This window comes from Cannabis sativa, chromosome 1 (assembly GCF_029168945.1).
Source record: "Cannabis sativa cultivar Pink pepper isolate KNU-18-1 chromosome 1, ASM2916894v1, whole genome shotgun sequence".
Taxonomy (NCBI): Eukaryota; Viridiplantae; Streptophyta; class Magnoliopsida; order Rosales; family Cannabaceae; genus Cannabis; species Cannabis sativa.
Window position 1 is genome coordinate 39,484,797 of NC_083601.1, and position 18,364 is coordinate 39,503,160.

General features: G+C 30.7%; 3 protein-coding genes across 3 annotated transcripts; 2 read left to right on the forward strand and 1 right to left on the reverse strand.

Annotated features, from left to right (window-relative positions):
* Positions 1 to 463: 463 nt before the first annotated feature.
* On the reverse strand, positions 464 to 1,840 carry LOC133034566 (uncharacterized). Its single transcript, XM_061109674.1, has one exon. It carries the CDS (start codon positions 1,838 to 1,840, stop codon positions 464 to 466), a length of 1,377 nt encoding a protein of 458 aa, XP_060965657.1.
* Positions 1,841 to 7,441: 5,601 nt separating this feature from the next.
* LOC115707633 (G-type lectin S-receptor-like serine/threonine-protein kinase B120) lies at positions 7,442 to 11,998 on the forward strand. The gene is made up of 7 exons (XM_030635650.2): positions 7,442 to 9,260; positions 9,914 to 10,024; positions 10,149 to 10,390; positions 10,485 to 10,695; positions 10,822 to 11,059; positions 11,146 to 11,293; positions 11,391 to 11,998. Exons 1-7 carry the CDS (start codon positions 7,925 to 7,927, stop codon positions 11,703 to 11,705), a joined length of 2,601 nt encoding a protein of 866 aa, XP_030491510.1. The 5' UTR covers positions 7,442 to 7,924; the 3' UTR covers positions 11,706 to 11,998.
* A 2,345-nt stretch (positions 11,999 to 14,343) lies between these two features.
* LOC115707634 (G-type lectin S-receptor-like serine/threonine-protein kinase At1g61370) lies at positions 14,344 to 18,091 on the forward strand. The gene is made up of 7 exons (XM_030635651.2): positions 14,344 to 15,862; positions 15,956 to 16,099; positions 16,209 to 16,405; positions 16,562 to 16,772; positions 17,099 to 17,336; positions 17,446 to 17,596; positions 17,680 to 18,091. Exons 1-7 carry the CDS (start codon positions 14,533 to 14,535, stop codon positions 17,968 to 17,970), a joined length of 2,562 nt encoding a protein of 853 aa, XP_030491511.2. The 5' UTR covers positions 14,344 to 14,532; the 3' UTR covers positions 17,971 to 18,091.
* The last annotated feature ends 273 nt before the right edge of the window (positions 18,092 to 18,364 follow it).

Genomic DNA, 18,364 nt, shown 5'->3' on the forward strand with positions numbered 1-18,364 from the left:
AAAATATTTATAAATAATAAATATATATTAATGTTATATATAAATAAATAATTAATTATTTATACGAATATTTAATAAATAAATCTAATTAATATAATTAGAACAATTTAATAAAATTTATTAATAATTTAAAATTGTCTCCAAAGTAATTAACTTTAACATATTAATCCTAATAAAATATTGTCTCAAAATTAAACTAAATTATTACAAAACATAAATAAATTATTCATTAACATCTTCATTCAAGTCTCTAATTATCCAAGATGGTTCCTAGGAGACTATCACACACATTCTTCTCAACATGCATCACATCAATGTTGTGTTTTAAAATATTCGTGCTCCAATACTCCAACTCGTAGAAAATACTTTTTTTCCTCCAATTACAATTTTCTGCAACTCTTCTACGTTTCACGCCCCCAAAATTTTCATGATGTCCGGGAATTTGGGGTTCGAGAGCATTAACTTATGATAATATTTCTTCACAAGTAAATCGTCTTGGAGGAGGTCTTCTTTCAGCTTTACCATCAAATCGAGTATCCCTTCTCATTGCATGGTTACTTGGCAAGAACCTTCGATGACCAACATATGATGTCTTCCCGATCACTCGAATGGACGTCGTGTCTTCATTACAAGTGGGGCAAGCTTTATAACCTTGACCACTCCACCCAGACAAGCTACTACGAGCAGGAAAATCATTCACTGTCCACAAAAGCGCAGCACGCATGGTGAACATCGAGTTGGTCGAACTATCTCTCGTTGCTACCCCATTATTCCACAACTCCTTTAATTCATCCACCAAAGGTCTTAAAAATATATCCATGTCTTTACCTGGAGATTTTGCACCAGGAATTAGGGTAGAGAGCAAAAAATAATTATCTTTCATACATAACCAAGGTGGTAGATTATAGTTAGCCAACACCACTGGCCACATGCTGTATGCAAGACTCATGTTGCCAAATGGATTAAATCCATCAGCAGCTAACCCAAGTCGAACATTTCTTGGGTCCCTTGCAAACTCGGGATGTTTTGCATCAAAGTCTTTCCAAGCTAAACCATCGACCGGGTGTCGCAACACCCCATCATCTTTTGATTTTCCAGTATGATGCCATATCATGCTTTTCGCTGTAATCCTCGAACTATATAATCTTTTAAGTCGAGGTGTCAACGGAAAGTATCGCATGACTTTGCAAGGAACTTTTTTTCTTTTCCCGTTTTCGGAAGTAACCCAACGACTAGTTCCGCAAACTGGACAAGCCTCCTTGGATGCATTCTCCTTATAAAATAAGCAGCAATTATACAAACAGACATCGATATTATCATAACCCAAGCCTAATTTCTTCAATCTCTTTTTTGCCTCGTAGTAAGTTGATGGAATATTATTTTCCTTCGGAAACGCAAACTTTAAAAGCTTCAATAATTCTTCAAAGATGTTATTAGGAATTTTTCCCCTAACTTTTAAATGCAATAGCTTTGCTAAAAAGTTAAGAGATGAAATCCAATCACAACCGGGATACAATTCAGCTTCAATTTCCTCAAATAAGTCATCAAATTGTGGGTTTGTGGTTGGTTGTTCATCTTCTCCTTGTGGTTCCTCAGTTGTAGAGGGAAAGAAGTCTTCTAAAATAGGAATCATTTCATCCTCTGATTCAACATCAGCAACTGCTACATCAACGACGGCATCCTCAGGCTCCCCGTGATAAATCCACTTATCATATCCTTGCATAAAACCTCGATCAAATACGTGTGCTCTAACCCTATCTATTTTTTCAAACCTACTATTTATACATCTCACACAAGGACATCGTATTCGTCCATCACAATCCTTATGTTCTGATGCCATTGCTAAAAAGGCTTGTAGACCATTCCAAAATTCATGGCAACCACGATTTCTGATTTTGGTCCAAGACTTATCGATTGTCGCCATCTACAATTTCGACGACAAATGAAGTATTAAATATTTAAATTTTTGTAAAGTCTTATGAAATTTTATGAGTACAAATTTTATGATATTTTTTTTTGTAAATATAATGATAAATATGAATTATTATTGTTCTTTATTATTAATTCTTGAATTTTTGTAAAGTCTTATGAAATTTTATGAGTACAAAAGTTATGATATATTTTTTTAAATATAATTATAAATATGAATTATTATTGTTCTTTATTATTAATTTTTAAATTTTTGTAAAATCTTATGAAATTTTATGAATACAAATTTTATGATATATTTTTAAATATAATTATAAATATGAATTATTATTGTTCTTTATTATTAATTTTTGAATTTTTGTAAAGTCATATGAAATTTTATGAGTACAAATTTTATGATATATTTTTAAATATAATTATAAATATGAATTATTATTGTTCTTTATTATTAATTTTTGAATTTTTGTAAAGTCATATGAAATTTTATGAGTCCAAATTTTATGATATATTTTTAAATATAATTATAATTATAAATTTTAAATTTTTGTGTTATTTTTATTATTCATAAAAAAATTAATTTATTTTTTAAATTTAAATAAATATAAAATAATTAAATTTTAAATGAATTATTATTTTTTGAAACTTAAAATTAATTATCAAAATTTAAACTAATTATATTATAAAAAAATTCATTTTACATATTACACTATAAAAATTCATTAAATTACTAAATTTTAAATTTTAAATTTTTAAATTTTTGAATTATTTATCATTTATATAAAAATAAATATAAAATAATTAATTTTTACCACCTTAAAAATACATAAAATTCCATTAACATATTTTTTCTTAAAAACTTACATAAAAATTTGATAATTTAATTACAATTTTTATTAAAATTCAAAAAAATAATTTTTATTTAACTTTTTAATTTTTAATATTCAAATTTTTATGTAATATTATACTTTTTTAATTTTTTTCATTATTTTTATTTTTCTTTATTTAAAAAATAATAAGTTACAAAACTTAACACCTAAAAATTTTAGGCTAAAATTATACCAAATAATTTTTTAACTATCCTAAAAATTTTAGGCTAAAATTATACCAAATAAATTAAATCAAATAAAAATTATAATATAACAACAAAAATAACAAAAATATATACTTTCAATTCCAACAAATAAATTAAAAAAGTAAAAAAAATTACAACAATAAAATAAATATATAAATTTTACAAAATATATTTATTTAGTATATACACTCACTAAAATTATATATATATTAAATTTACATATATATAAACATAAAAAATATATATTATATATATAATATATAAAAAAAAATACATTATATTTTAAAAATATATCTCATTAATATATATATATACAGTGAAAATATATACTAATATAAAACAATTAATATACAAATAAAATATATTTATCCCCAAATAAAACATAAAAAATATATATATACAGTGAATATATATATATAGACAAAAATATTTATATACAGTTAATATATAAATAAATAAAATAATAAATACCCAAATAAATTATATAAATACACAGAAAATATATATATCAATTAATATATATATATATAAATATATATATATACAGAAATATATATATACAGAAATAAAATATATTTTTTTTTTGAGAAAAGAAATAAAATATATAATACAATATATATATACAAAAAAATAAAAAATTAATACCCAAATGATATATACATATACACATATTATTAATTACTAGAAGAGAGTTACGTGGCGAGCCACGTAAATATTAGTTTTATATAAGTTCTAGTGGTTTTTGTTTAAGAATTCAGTAACTAAGCAACGACAACAACAATGGTAGATAGATCTATTTAATTAGTTTTTCATATTAATAAAGATTATAAATCTAAACTTTTAATTTTCTTGATTTGAGATTTTGAATTGTTTTGATTTATTTGTTTATGAATTTATTGAAATGTTTGAATATTTATTTGTTCTGATTTTGAATTGTTCTGATTTATTCATATTTAAATATTTATATTGATGATTGTTAATGAAATTAGTATGTAGCTTTATGATTATTTGTTTATGAATTTATTGAAATGTTTGAATATTTATTTGTTCTGATTTTGAATTGTTCTGATTTATTCATATTTAAATATTTATATTGATGATTGTTAATGAAATTAGTATGTAGCTTTATGTTTCTAGAAAAAAAAATGTATTTTTTAATATAGAGTTTAAATTTTATATTGATGGTTGTTAATGAAATTAGTCTATAGCTTTATGTTTCTAGAAAAAAAAATGTATTATTTTATATAGAGTTTAAATTTAAATTTATATAAACATATTTATTTTTAAAAAGAGTAATTCATAAAAAAAAAAAAATCGCATAAATACACAAATAAACTAAAAAAAATTATCAAGTCTATGGTGGCTCAAATTAAGAATAATAACAAGAAAATTAAAAGAGTACCTGAAGATCTTCGAGCAAGTCCGATAATTTATGGGGAAGAAATTAGCAAGATCGAAAGATAGGTCTTTTTGAATGGGGAAGCAAGTGTGAAATATGATATGAAATTAATAATGATAGTATGCAGAGATATTTAACAATAATATATATATATTTTTTTTTTTGAAGTGGTTACAATTTTCTATTATGGAAAAAAACACACACTTCTAGAGAATATAGTACTATTTATTTATTTAAGATTTTTTTTTTTGTAATTTTTCATTTTGCCAATGTGGAAATAAAATTTGAAAAAAACTAAAAAAAAAATAAGTACATCGTGAAAGTTAAGATCTAAAGATCTAAATTTATAGCCTGCCTATAATTTAGTTTTTTTTAAAAAATATCTGTAGAGGATATTTCTTAAAATAAAATGTGTATATATAGTTTTCATAGAATAATGAAAAATATGATGCAAAAAAAAAAAAAAGAATAATAAAGAATAAATAATAATTATTGAATCTTTTTAATAATAAAGTGAGAGAGAGAAGGGTGGAAAGATTGATTCCATACAAACCAATTATGGGGATATACGGCTAGAAACCCAAACTATAAATTTGAAAAAAAAATTTAAAAGATAGTATATGGGGTAATTTCCCTTAATTTTATTAATATACACTATTAAATTAGTATTAGGTTAATGTTACGTGCAATGCACGTATAATTAGTTTTTTTAATTAAGTGATGTTAAATGCAATATGTTTAATTTTTTTAGTTAGATAATATACATATATTTTTTTTTGAAATGGAATTTAAATTTTTAATTTTTGATGATATATTTTGTAATGAATCCCGCAAAATCTGCACAATCTTGTCTTGGCTTCGGTTGTGTAGTTTGTTTTCATAAATCTGACCAAAAGAATATAAAATAAATATAAAATTGGAGTTTCGATGCTATCGTAGTACACTTTGATTACCGAAAGAAACCTCAAACTGGATATCTTCTTCTTCTTCATAATCTCATCCATATTTAAAAATGCCAAGCCCAATCTCATATTCACCAAATTGAAAAATAGTTTCAAAAAATGAACCACTTAATGACAAAACCTTTCACCAACTGCATCGATCTCAAGAAAAATGTACATAGAAACAAAAAGTTTATTTGGATGGAAAATTGGTGAAGACCAAGACCACCATAGGCCAAGAGACAGGGTCGCCTAACTTGGCCAGTTTTTGGTGAAGACCGCCCTCATCCATGTTTTGAACGTATTAAATTATCTTTTGATCTAGTTTATTTGTTTCTAATTCTCCATGTTTTTAGCTTAATTCGTTTAATATATATTTTAGAGATTTATTTATTTATTTAAGGGTGAAATATGTGATTTTTTTTTTTAATTTAAAAAAAGATTGTTTAATTTTTTGGTTTAATTATTGGGTTTATTTGTTAACGGTAGATCAAACCTATTAACATCGTTAAATTTAACAGAATATTCTTTTATTTTTAAGGTATATTCTGTTAAACCAAGAAATGCCGTTAGATAGGCACTTTTAATATATAAAGATACACCCAAATACACAATATACATATACAGATCTATCACAAAAACAAAAAAAAAATCCGATCTAAACATAAATATATACCCAGATTTTAAATCAAAGATATGCATACAAATACAAATCTAAAACTTAAAACTATATACAAATGTAAAATTCAAAAAAAAAAAACTTACTAAAAAGCCGGTTGTGCGTGGGGATGGTGCTGTTGGTGCGTCGGAGTGCGTCGAGATGGTGGTGCGCCGAGGTGGTGGTGCGCCGAGTGGGGTGCTTCGGGGTGGGGCTGATGGGGAAGGCTCGGTTTTGGGGGGGAAGAGGGGTTGAAGGGTTTTTAAATTTTGAAATGGAAAGAAAAGTTGGAGAAGTGGGGCTGATGGGGGTATTTATAATACCTGTAGCGGCGGACTATTAGCGGCGGGGGCCCGCCGCTAATAGTCTAAAATTTAAAAAAAATAATAAAAAAATACTATTAGCGGCGGACCCCCGCCGCTAATAGTCCGCCGCTAATAGTTTGAAATGAATGAGCGGGAATTATCCCGTCCATTTATTAGCGGCGGAGTATTAGCGGCGGGCTCCGCCGCTAATACTAATAGCGGCAGACCAATAGCGGCGGGCCCGCCGCTACTAGTATTAGCGGCGGAGCAATTGCCGCGGACTGCCCGCCGCTAATACTCTTCAGAAAAAAAAAAGTTCCCCCACTATTAGCGGCGGACCCCACTCTCCGCCGCTAATACCCTTGTTATTAGCGGCGGAGAGTGCCCGCCGCTAATAAGTCCGCCGCTAATAAGACAAATTGTTGTAGTGTTAGTTATTAACTTATGCACCTTTTTTTTTTTAAAAGTTCGTTATTAGAGCACTCACATTGATTTTTTTTTTAAATTGGCTTATTCTTGAAAATGAAGATGAGAATTGAAGAAAAAGTGTGAAAATCATGCTCTATAATTTTAGAGAAGCATTTAGAAAACACTATAGTACTTATTCACATGTAGAGAAATATTATTAATAATTACTTGAAGTGGTCATAGAAAAGTGTAGGTCCTAAATTTGAGTTTTAAATTATATATTGTTATAAATTATAAATGCTTAAAACAAAGAAAATACTATTTATTTTTTAAAAATATTTTAATAAAATTTATATTATATTTTCTTTTTAATTTGTGGTTATGTTTTATTTATATATTAAAAAAAATATTATTTAAATGATACGAAGAAAACAGAAAAATAATTGAAAATTTGATATATGATGCAATATAAAAAAATAAAATAAAGTTTTAGTCATGTATTAAAAAATAAAGAGTAAAGAAACTGTTAGCAATGCTCAAATTATAATTAACTTGTTTACAAAAACAGAAAAAAAAATTGAACTACGAATTTCACCTGACTAAAAAGTACCTTTATTCAACTCCTAAATATATTTTGCTAATAGTAGCTTAGCTTGGTTAACACTTCTACTAAATTTTTCCTTATGAGATTAAAACTTTTATTATTTTTTTTTCTCCTTAATTGAAGAAAGCCTAAAAACTTGTTAAAATTGTGGAGGCTAGGAAGATGTTTCTGATATCAAATATTCGAAGGTAGTCAATGACATGTGGCTGGCTCTCCTGTTTCTGCTTTGACCTAACCCGTATTCCTTCGTCAATTATTATTATTATTATTCAATAGAAAAAATGGCAGTTTTGTGAAGTAGGTCTTTTTAAATCCACACAGATAAATATTCAAAAACAAATTGACAAAATCCACGTAGAGAAACCACTGGTTCAGTACCTAAAAACTTTTCAAAGTATTATAATATAAATACAAATTTTCAAAGGGCAGCCTGATTATTATATTATTATACATGCAATTGCTTAAAGTAAAGAAGGCCAAGTAGCTGCAAGGGCCGCCATTAAAAACTCTTTCCTTTTGATTTTCGTACCGTTAAACCTCGACCTCGACCCATATCTATTTCTTCAACATTCCATTTTCTTTATTGTGTTTGCTCATGCTTGACAACAATGACCGCGTATAGCCGAACTCCGTGTCGTGTTTCAAGAATTTGGCTTGTCGTTTTCGTTGTCTGTTTCTTTGCTCTGTTTTGCTCTGCCAAGGATACCATTTCTCAAGACCAGTCTATACGTGATGGAGAGAGCTCCTCCGGGAATCTAGTGTCCGCCGGGGACATATTTGAACTGGGATTTTTCAGCCCGGTAAATTCCACGTCACGGTTCGTCGGAATATGGTACCGGAATCTTCTTGAGATTACGGTGGTTTGGGTGGCAAACAGAGAAAATGCTATCCCAGATAGAAATGGAGTTCTGACACTCCAAAGCGATGGAAATTTGGTGATTTTAGATGGGAGTAATAATTCGATATGGACGAGTAACAGTAACATGTCTTCGGTTGTATCGAAAAACTTAACAGCGAAACTTTCTGACGATGGGAATCTTGCTCTCTCTAATGGAGAAAGTGGTGCTGTTCCTTACTGGGAGAGCTTCAACGATCCAACGGACACTTATTTACCTGGCATGAAAGTTGAAGTGAGCGCTGCAAAAGGAGAAAACAGGGTCTTCAATTCATGGAAATCTATTTATGACCCTTCACCAGGTAACTTCACTATGGGGGTTGATCCTCGTGGATCGCCACAGATTGTGATATGGGAGGGATCGAATCGACGGTGGAGAAGTGGGCATTGGGATTGGCAGATCTTCCTTGGTGTACCGAACATGACAGCTAATTTTTTATACGGTTTTAGGCTAAGCAATTTAGATCAAGGGAAACAGTTCTTCACTTATGATACTACAGGTGGTAAAATTAAGTTGAGGTTTCGGGTGGAGTGGAATGGATTTGAAAAACAGTATAGGTTGGGAGAGGGTGATAAAGTGTGGGAGCTCTTGCAATCGCAACCTGCTGAGACCAATGAGTGTGAGCTTTACAATAAGTGTGGGAAATTTGGTGTTTGTAGCTCATGGGAATCGGTCAAGTGCCGGTGTATGAAGGGGTATGTACCTACTGATTTGGAAGAATGGAACAAGGGAAATTGGTCTGGTGGGTGTTCGAGGAAAACATCGTTAAAGTGTCAGAATAGCATAAATGGAACAGAGGGGGATGGTAAAGAAGATGGCTTTACTGCGGAGAGATGGGTGAAGCTGCCAGACTTTGCTGATTTGGCTCAGATAGTTCCCCCTACATCGGCGAAATGTGAGGATGAGTGTTTGAAGAATTGCTCTTGTATAGCTTATTCATTTGTTGACGGAATTGGGTGTTTGGTATGGAAAGAAACCTTACTGGATGTCCAACATTTTCAACGAGGTGGAGCTACGTTGAATATTCGTCTTGCTCATTCCGATCTAGGTACACTTTTTCAATCTCACGCTCTTAATAACCCATTCAACTTATCCATATTGGTATATCACGCATAATTAGTTTAATTAAGGAGTAACTTACGTTTTGATTACTACTGGTATATCTCCAAATCCATTCCTTGAGCCCCGTGTTTTTTTTTTTTTTGGATTGGATTATTAAACCTGCCCTTTAATCTTGTAATTAAGGCTTCTTTTTTTCTTTCTATGCAACAGTTTTTTTTTACTTCTCTTTTTAGCACACTATCAAGGAATGGACAATTCAATACTTGGTTTGTTGCTTTGTGTCTTCGAAAACAAAACCAATTCAAGTTTTCAGTGGAGTAACTGTTAAAAAAGGAAGAACATAATACGAAAGACAAAAGAATTAGTATATTTTATCAAAATGCTACTTGTGGCTAGCTCAAGTGGTTGGGTGGGTGGGTGTGGTGGGGGTTTTCCCTGATTTTATCAAAATGTATAGTTGATCAAAAGTTTGAATGATATGGTACGACTTATTTATCACATTAAAACTGCCGTACCGTAAAAAACCTGTCCTCGGTTGAATGTGATCTAAAGATTTCAGAAACAATCTGATGCATCTTTTGCAAATATTGATTTAATTTTTTTTTTTTTAAAAGAAAAAATTACCTTACAAATGTACAGGTGGCGGCAGTAGCAGAAAATCTACCACTTTGATAATTGTATTGACTATTGTGGGAGCAGCTATCTTAGTCTTTATATGGCTAGTGTGGAGGTTCAGATATAAACTGAAAAGTGAGCATTGAATATTTCATTTACCTTATTTTGTACAGTTATTATGATTGTCTTTCTAGACAGATAAAGAAAACAATGTCTCAATATGAGCTTCTAACATGATCTCTCATCTTGTTATATTCAGTTTTGCCAACCTCTTCTTCAATGCCCTGGACAAGGAGCAGTGAAATACCACCATCCTCTGGGGTTGCAAAGAGCAAAGAATATTCAACAGAACATTCAGGAGCAGTTGATGTTCTGACAGAATGTCCTGATGGCAGTGGCCCAGAACTACCATTGTTCAGTTTCAATTTTGTGGCAATCTCAACAAACAACTTTTCTGAAGAAAACAAGCTCGGACAAGGGGGATTTGGACATGTCTACAAGGTATTTAAATGTTTAACATGTCTACAAATACTGATTATAATTTGAAATAATGGTCAATGGTGCTAAATGTAAATATACAATCTTCTGTTACCAGGGAAAGCTTCCAGGGGGACATGAAATAGCTGTAAAGAGGCTTTCGAGAAAATCAGGACAAGGAGTGGAGGAGTTTAAGAATGAGATTATCCTTATTGCGAAACTACAACATAGAAATCTTGTTAGACTGTTGGGATGCTGCATTCAAGGAGAAGAAAAGATGTTGCTCTATGAATACATGCCTAACAAAAGCTTGGACTTTTTTCTTTTCGGTATGTCAGTTTGCCCCTTATCTTTGTTTTGTTACTTAGAAAAAAACACTAGTACGAATTTTTGCAATAAAAGATTCTTTTTCTTTTGGCTGTAAATTTATATATTTTCTTTTGTAAAAATTGCAGATTCAGAGAAGCAAGCTCTACTAAATTGGGATACTCGCTTTAACATAATTGAAGGGATTGCAAGGGGACTCCTTTATCTACATAGAGATTCAAGACTTCGAATAATTCATAGAGACTTAAAAGCTAGCAACATTTTGCTGGATGAAGAAATGATCCCCAAGATTTCAGATTTTGGCATGGCAAGAATATTTGGAGGGAACCAAAATGAAGCGAACACAAACCGAGTTGTTGGCACATAGTAAGTGTAGCATCGATCTGTACTCACTTTAACAAGACTAATTCTCTGAATTAAATTCTAATGATCCATAATTGTTCAAATTGCAGTGGTTATATGTCTCCTGAATACGCAATGGAGGGTCTCTTTTCAGTCAAATCAGATGTATATAGTTTTGGGGTTCTGCTGTTAGAGATTGTGAGTGGCAGAAGGAATGTTAGCTATCGTAATACTGAATACTTGAGCCTTATTGGATATGTAAGTATATCACTAACTATGTTGTCTAGTTTTACTTGCAAAGTACAAGCAGGCTAAAATTGAATTATTGAATAAAATATATGTGCAATGTTTTCAGGCATGGCATCTGTGGAATGAAAGAAGAGCAATGGAATTGCTTGATCCCTCTATTGCAGATACATGTTCCCGAAATCATGAAGTGCTAAGATGCATACAAGTAGGAGTGTTATGCGTGCAAGATTCTCCACTTCATAGACCGACCATGTCATCGGTGTTGTTAATGTTGGAGAGTGAAAATGCAAATCTTCCATTGCCAAGACAACCAACATTTACTTCGATGAGGGGCTCTACTGTCGATTCAGATTTTTGCTCGGATGGCCCCGAGTACGCATCCTTAAACGAGTTGACAGTTACAATGGTAGATGGGAGGTAGTGATTTGAAATTATTTCTTGAAATATAATATGCAGTTCATATGTATATGCCATTTTTGTTGGGAAAATTTATTAGTGTGAGGTTTTCATTAGCTATTCATTAGTTCTTATGCGTGTTTAAGAGCTGAAAAGAACAAAAGGGTTACAGATTGAGATTGAATTTTGAAACAGATACATGTGTATAGGAAACTGTTCTTTATTTTAATTGATAATTGTATGTATGTAGGAACAAGTCACAAAGTCAAAACTTGTAGATAAGAAAGTTTTGCAATGGATTTGATCGTTGTAGACAAACTTGAAACTCCTAAGCAAACAAGCAAGAACACAAACTTATTAATCTGAGATTACATAAGAAGTTTATGTGGTTCGCTGAATAATACCTACCATCAACTGCAATCCTAAGCTAGGGAGTTTTCTTACGGACTAAATATATAAAATTAAAGAAAAACTTAATTGTAATACCGTATATACTTTAATTACATTAATATCTTAACAATCAATTTCTAATATTGTTAATGTATTTTTTTTTATACAATTATCATTTCACTACCGTCTTTTAAAAAAATTATTCATTTTTAATTTAAGAGAAACATTTCACTATTAAAATTCAAACATAATAAGTAAAACAATTAAAAAATAATATTAATACAAAATTTATAATTTAATTATTTTAATATATTGTACATATGTTTGGGGGATTCCATAGAAAAAGAAAAAATTATTCTTTATAATTAAAATAGATATTATCATGTATATATTTGAAATTACATATACTAATTGTTATAGATTTAAAATTAGGTATATTAACTATATGTTGGATATTGTATATTATTGGGAAGATACTTTAATAAATGGGTAGATGTAATTTGAAAATGTATAACAATATAGTTAATATACTTAATTTTAAATCTATAACAATTAGTATATGTAATAAATGGGTAGATGTAATTTTAAATGTATAACAATATAGTTAATATACCTAATTTTAAATATATCTTCCCAAAATTTGATGAAGGATTGAGATTTCGTGAGGCTCTAAGTTGGATCAAAGAGCGTCAATGGTAGCAGGTAATTATAGAAACAGATTGTTTGACCGTTGTGCAGGCTTTATAGAGTTTCGTTCATATAATTTCAGTATTTGGACAATTAATTAATGATTGTAAAAGTTTACTTTCTGTTTTGCAAAATATTTATATTATCTTTGTTAAATAATTAGTTAATATGGTGATTCATAACTTTGCTAGAGTTTTTATATTATATTCTGGTCGTTGTTTCTGTTTGGAAAATGTTCCAACTGACTTACTACGTTGTTTGGTAGCTGAATTTGATGGTTGATTTTAATGTAAGAATTTTCATTAAAAAAAAGATTTTTTGTCACTTAATTGTCATTTTTAACCAGAGTATATAAGTAGCTTATGTTTTTATCTTAAAACTAATTAGTAATGAGTAAAATTAATTTATATTCTTATATATAGCTCAATATGTTGACTAAAAGTAATTTATATTTTTATATATAACTCAATATGTTGACTAAAAGTACTTCATATTCTTATATATAACTTAATATTTCTTATACTAGAGAAACTCTCTTATTCTTTGTATTTTGTCTCCATTCAGAATCATTCATTTAGATTGGCTTGTTTTTCAATTCATTTACATTATATAAACAACTCCCTAGATTTCTATTGATTTATAAGCTTGTTTTTCAATTCATTTACATTATATAAACAACTCCCTAGATTTCTATTGATTTATAAGCTTGTTTTTCAATTCATTTACTTTATATAAACAACTCCCTAGATTTCTATTGATTTAAAATTTATATAATGGCCCTCTACTTATTTATGTATTTATTAGTCTCTGAAATGGTCACTGCCATCAACTGTTCATAAACGTATAGGGTGCTTCTATGAAATCAACGGTTAATGCGTAAATATATTGTTTAATTTGTTTACTCTTATTATTTTAGTCATTTTGTATTCATGATTTGAAAAGTATTTAGACTAATCCAAAGTGATGAAAATTCAACGTTTTTATTTATGTTAGAACGTCACTTCAGTAGTTTGAAAATATATTAAACATAAACATTATGTAAGTACTTTTCTTCGAAATTTCATTTGTGCTTTACGTTCATCACATTAGGTGAAAGACGAGGTTTCATAGTTTTCTTATTGGAAAGATATATAAAAAAAATGGTTAGTCAGAATAGAATGACAAATTTTATTGCATTCAAAGAAAGGCTAATTAACATAGAAACTTCTTACTTCTAAAATATTACAAAGTAGAAAAGTTAATTATGATTTTATCCCCTTAAAATTTAACATGCACTAATTTTTTAAACGCTAAAAATTGTTCATAAACTATTGAGATTGTTGGATTTAAAGATTGTCCAATTTCATTTAATTTTACTAATTCTGTTCGTGTACTAAATCATGCTACCTAGATTTTAATATCTTCCCTAAACTTTGACATTGCCAAATTAATCTCCTAAACTTTCATCCTTTCCTTATTAAAATTAGAAAAATATTCTTAAATTCAATAATAATTCAATAAAAATTTTAACAACCTTCAAAATTTACACAAAATAATTTCATACATGTTAAATTTCATAGAGCAGAAAAGTTAATTAGCCATATAGAAAAAATAACACTAGATGAGCATAGGCCCCTGAATAAATATAAAAGCATAGCTTCATTTCATACTATGTTTTTTCTGGCGATGTTCCAAAATTATGTTGAATAGCTTTGGGCCTTGTGTGGTATAGCGAATGAGTAAAAAGGATACAGAGCGTAAACACTAAATAAAGGTTTGTTACTCTCTTGAAACCAATGAGTTCAAAATATAATAGAGATTGCAGCCTCTGTTTACTTCTAGTATTCTACATGTTTCAAGCTCGATATTGCTATGAAATTTACAACATAACTTCATCCCAATCATTATCTCAAGGACAAACTCTAGTCTCACCCAGCCAAGTTTTTGAGTTAGGCTTCTTTAGTCCTAATAATTCAGCAAATCAATATGTGGGAATTTGGTACAAGGGAATTTCTCCTCGTACCAAAAGTCTTGTATGGGTGGCTAACAGAGAAAATCCTGTTAGGCTTGCAGATGCAGCTACCATAAGTCTCATGATTGGCAGAAATGGAAATCTAGAGCTTGTTGATGCAAACAACAACAAAAACAACTCTGTAATCTGGTCAACCGATGTTCATGTTCGATCAAGTAGTTCGATTCTAGTACTTTTAGACACTGGTAACTTGGTTCTCAGTGATGGTGTATCAGGAGAGAACCTATGGCAGAGTTTTAATCATCCTGCAGATACATACTTACCCGGTTCGGTACTCGGATTTAATGTGATAACCGGAAAGAGTTATATGTTGACTTCCTGGAAAAGTGACAATGATCCGTCACCTGGGAGTTTCACTGTTGGAATCTCTAAACAATCACCACCACAACTTTTCATTTGGGTCAATGGATCAAAGCCTCGCTGGAGAAGCGGACCATGGGATAGATCAAAATTCATAGGTATACCAGAATCAGATACTTCATATCAAAGTTCAATGAATCTCCATCAAGAAGTTTATGAAGGAACAACCTTTCTGCATTTCAACTTGTACAACAAATCCTTTGTCCCAAAAGTTTTTGTTTCTTCGAAAGGATACGTAACAACTTTGGTAAAATTCAAGGGCGATGACTTTTGGAAAACTGATTGGGAAGTACCAAGAAATCAATGTGACATATATGGGACCTGTGGACCTTTTGGCGTATGCAAAACAGCAAGATCTCCCATTTGCAGCTGTTTACAAGGGTATGTACCAAAATCAGATCAAGAGTGGAGGAATGGAAATTGGACTGGAGGGTGCAAAAGGAATACTGAATTGCATTGTGATAAAAACACTAGTAGAAATGCTATTATAGAGGGAGGAAAGAATGATGAGTTTCTCAAGATTAGCTTACTGAAACTTCCAGATTTACATGAATATGTGATCACTGATGATTATAAAGGTTGCTATACACGGTGCCTGAATAATTGTTCTTGCTTAGCTTACGCATTTGTAAATGGAATAGGTTGTTTGGTCTGGTGGGATGACCTTGTTGACATTCAAAAGCTTTCCTTTGGTGGATTTGATCTGTTTCTTCGTGTTGCTCACACGGAGCTAGGTGAGAATGATTCTGTTCTTGCACAAACTCTGTTAATGCATACACTCTTCTTTCATTTGCATGCCTAATACTTAATGCAATTAACTTGTCTAGTCAGAGGAACTAGAATTAAAAATATTATCATCAGCATTACTGCTATTTTCGGAAGTGCTCTCCTCCTTGCATCAGTTTTCGCCATACACCGACAAAGAGCAAACATGAAGAGTTGCTCCGTGAGCGGATGCTTCAAACATTTATGTAATGTTCGAGTTTTATTTCTAATCTTACTATAAACTTTTCCTTTTATTATTGAAGTTTTATATTCCATATCAAACTTGATACTAATAGTTAAAACTTTTTATAACAGGGAAGGTTAAAAGCATAAAAGTTTTTGATTTCAATGATAATGGTAACAGTCCTATGCATACTTGTAGTGACAAGCCATACGATGATTCGCTTGAAGCCGAGCTTCATATTTTCAATTTAGATAGTATTTTGACTGCTACGAACCACTTCAGTATGACAAACAAACTTGGGGAGGGAGGGTTTGGTTCTGTTTACAAGGTGATTGCTCATATTAATGTGATTTATTATACCTTCACTACACTTTGTCCCTAATGTATTTTATTTAAGTAGTTTATGTTTAATTCAAGTCTGTCCCCAACTAGACATAAAAGTAAGACTGGATTGGAAATTCAAGGTCTATTTGCACTTCTGCAGGGAAAACTACAAGATGGAAAGGAAATAGCCGTCAAAAGACTATCTAGAAGCTCAGGACAAGGCATTGAAGAGCTTAAGAATGAGGCTATTTTAATCTGCAAACTCCAGCACAGAAATCTAGTCAAGCTCTTGGGTTGTTGCATTCAAAAAGAAGAGAAATTACTCGTTTATGAGTTCATGCCCAATAGAAGCTTGGATAATTTTATCTTCGGTTGGTTCACATATGCTACCTCCTCTGTTTCTCACTCTGCTACTTTCGTTTAGTTGCTTATCTACATTGAGTTCAATGCTTTGAAATGGGCATTTTAATTTATTTTTTTGCAAGAAAAGAAAAGAAGAAGGATGATGTTTAATTTAATCATCTCACTTAAATTATCACCCAAATTTGATCAGAGACAGTCACCAATAACTACCTGCATAATAAATCAATAGACTAATTGTTGATTTCATTACTTCTTTATGATTTGAAAACAAAATGACTGCATCAGTAATACCAAACATTGTTAGTCAAATTTTGTGTGTGCTTGCATTGAGCAGATCCAACAAAAAGTGCACAGCTGAATTGGCCTTCACGCTTCAACATTATTCATGGGGTTTCTAGAGGCCTTTTGTATCTCCATCATGACTCCAATTTGAGGGTAATACATCGAGATTTGAAGGTCAGTAATATTCTCTTGGATCAGAATATGAACCCGAAAATATCAGATTTTGGATTGGCAAGAATTTTTGAAGGAACATTGGATCGAGTAAACACTCATAGGGTTGTTGGTACATTGTAAGGATTATTCTGATTGATTCTAATATGCACTTTGTGCTATTGTCTCACTACAAAAATCATTCAAGCACAGCAAACATTTACTTATTCATGTCTGTATTAATTGCAGAGGCTACATGTCACCAGAATATGCCATGGCTGGTATATTTTCCGAGAAGTCTGATGTATTTAGCTTTGGTGTTATGCTACTGGAGATAGTGAATGGGAGGAAGAACACTAGCTTCCATTACTACGAGCAACAATCAAGCCTTATTGCTTATGTGAGTTCATACTAACATTATTTTCTCTTGATTTGATATTTTGGGTCAACTTCTAATTTAATCTTGAGTGTGTGAATACACAGGCATGGGAATTGTGGAGTGAGAGCAGGGGATTAGAGTTGGTTGATGGTGCATTAGTAGGGATATTTGATGCATCAGAAGCAATAAGGTGCATACATGTTGGTCTTTTATGCGTACAAGATCACGCTGAAGATAGGCCAACCATGGTTGATGTGGTTTTCATGCTGACCAATGAAACCGATCGTCCTCAACCCAAGCAACCTATCTTTACTTTCCAACGAGAACGTCAACCCCAAAACATAACTAAATGCTCACTGAATGAAGCCACTCTGTCATTACTTCAAGGCCGATAATAAACTGGATACTATTATATTTATTTTAATCAAAATACACAACTTAAACAGAGGTCTTTAGACTCAATAGTTTTGTCATTCCTTTTTAATTTATATAAATATAAATTTAAATTCAAGTACCACTTTCTTCGTTTGACAAATTCCGGACGTGTTAATTTATGAAAATTTCAAAAATTATATTACGACAAAGTACCACACACGTATCCTTCCTATATTAATTGTTGTTTGGACTTTATTCATGCATCGTGGCTCATCTCATCTCATCAAATTAAAACTTTCAAGCATTTTCGTTGAAAGTGCAGTCAGTCAGTATATCATATTAGAAATACCAATTAAGTTGCATTTTCAACAATGGCAGCGAAAAGAAACATCTGGCAGTGAGAAAATATATGTT

Bases quoted from the DNA above. Each gene is read 5' to 3' on its own strand.
- LOC133034566 (XM_061109674.1), bottom strand. From the start codon at position 1,840: ATGGCATCAGAACATAAGGATTGTGATGGACGAATACGATGTCCTTGT.
- LOC115707633 (XM_030635650.2), top strand. From the start codon at position 7,925: ATGACCGCGTATAGCCGAACTCCGTGTCGTGTTTCAAGAATTTGGCTT. The intron at 10,696-10,821 runs GTATGTCAGTTT...TAAAAATTGCAG, and splicing joins CTTGGACTTTTTTCTTTTCG to ATTCAGAGAAGCAAGCTCTA. The intron at 11,294-11,390 runs GTAAGTATATCA...CAATGTTTTCAG, and splicing joins ACTTGAGCCTTATTGGATAT to GCATGGCATCTGTGGAATGA.
- LOC115707634 (XM_030635651.2), top strand. From the start codon at position 14,533: ATGAGTTCAAAATATAATAGAGATTGCAGCCTCTGTTTACTTCTAGTA. The intron at 16,100-16,208 runs GTAATGTTCGAG...TTTTTATAACAG, and splicing joins CGGATGCTTCAAACATTTAT to GGAAGGTTAAAAGCATAAAA. The intron at 16,773-17,098 runs GTTGGTTCACAT...TGCATTGAGCAG, and splicing joins CTTGGATAATTTTATCTTCG to ATCCAACAAAAAGTGCACAG.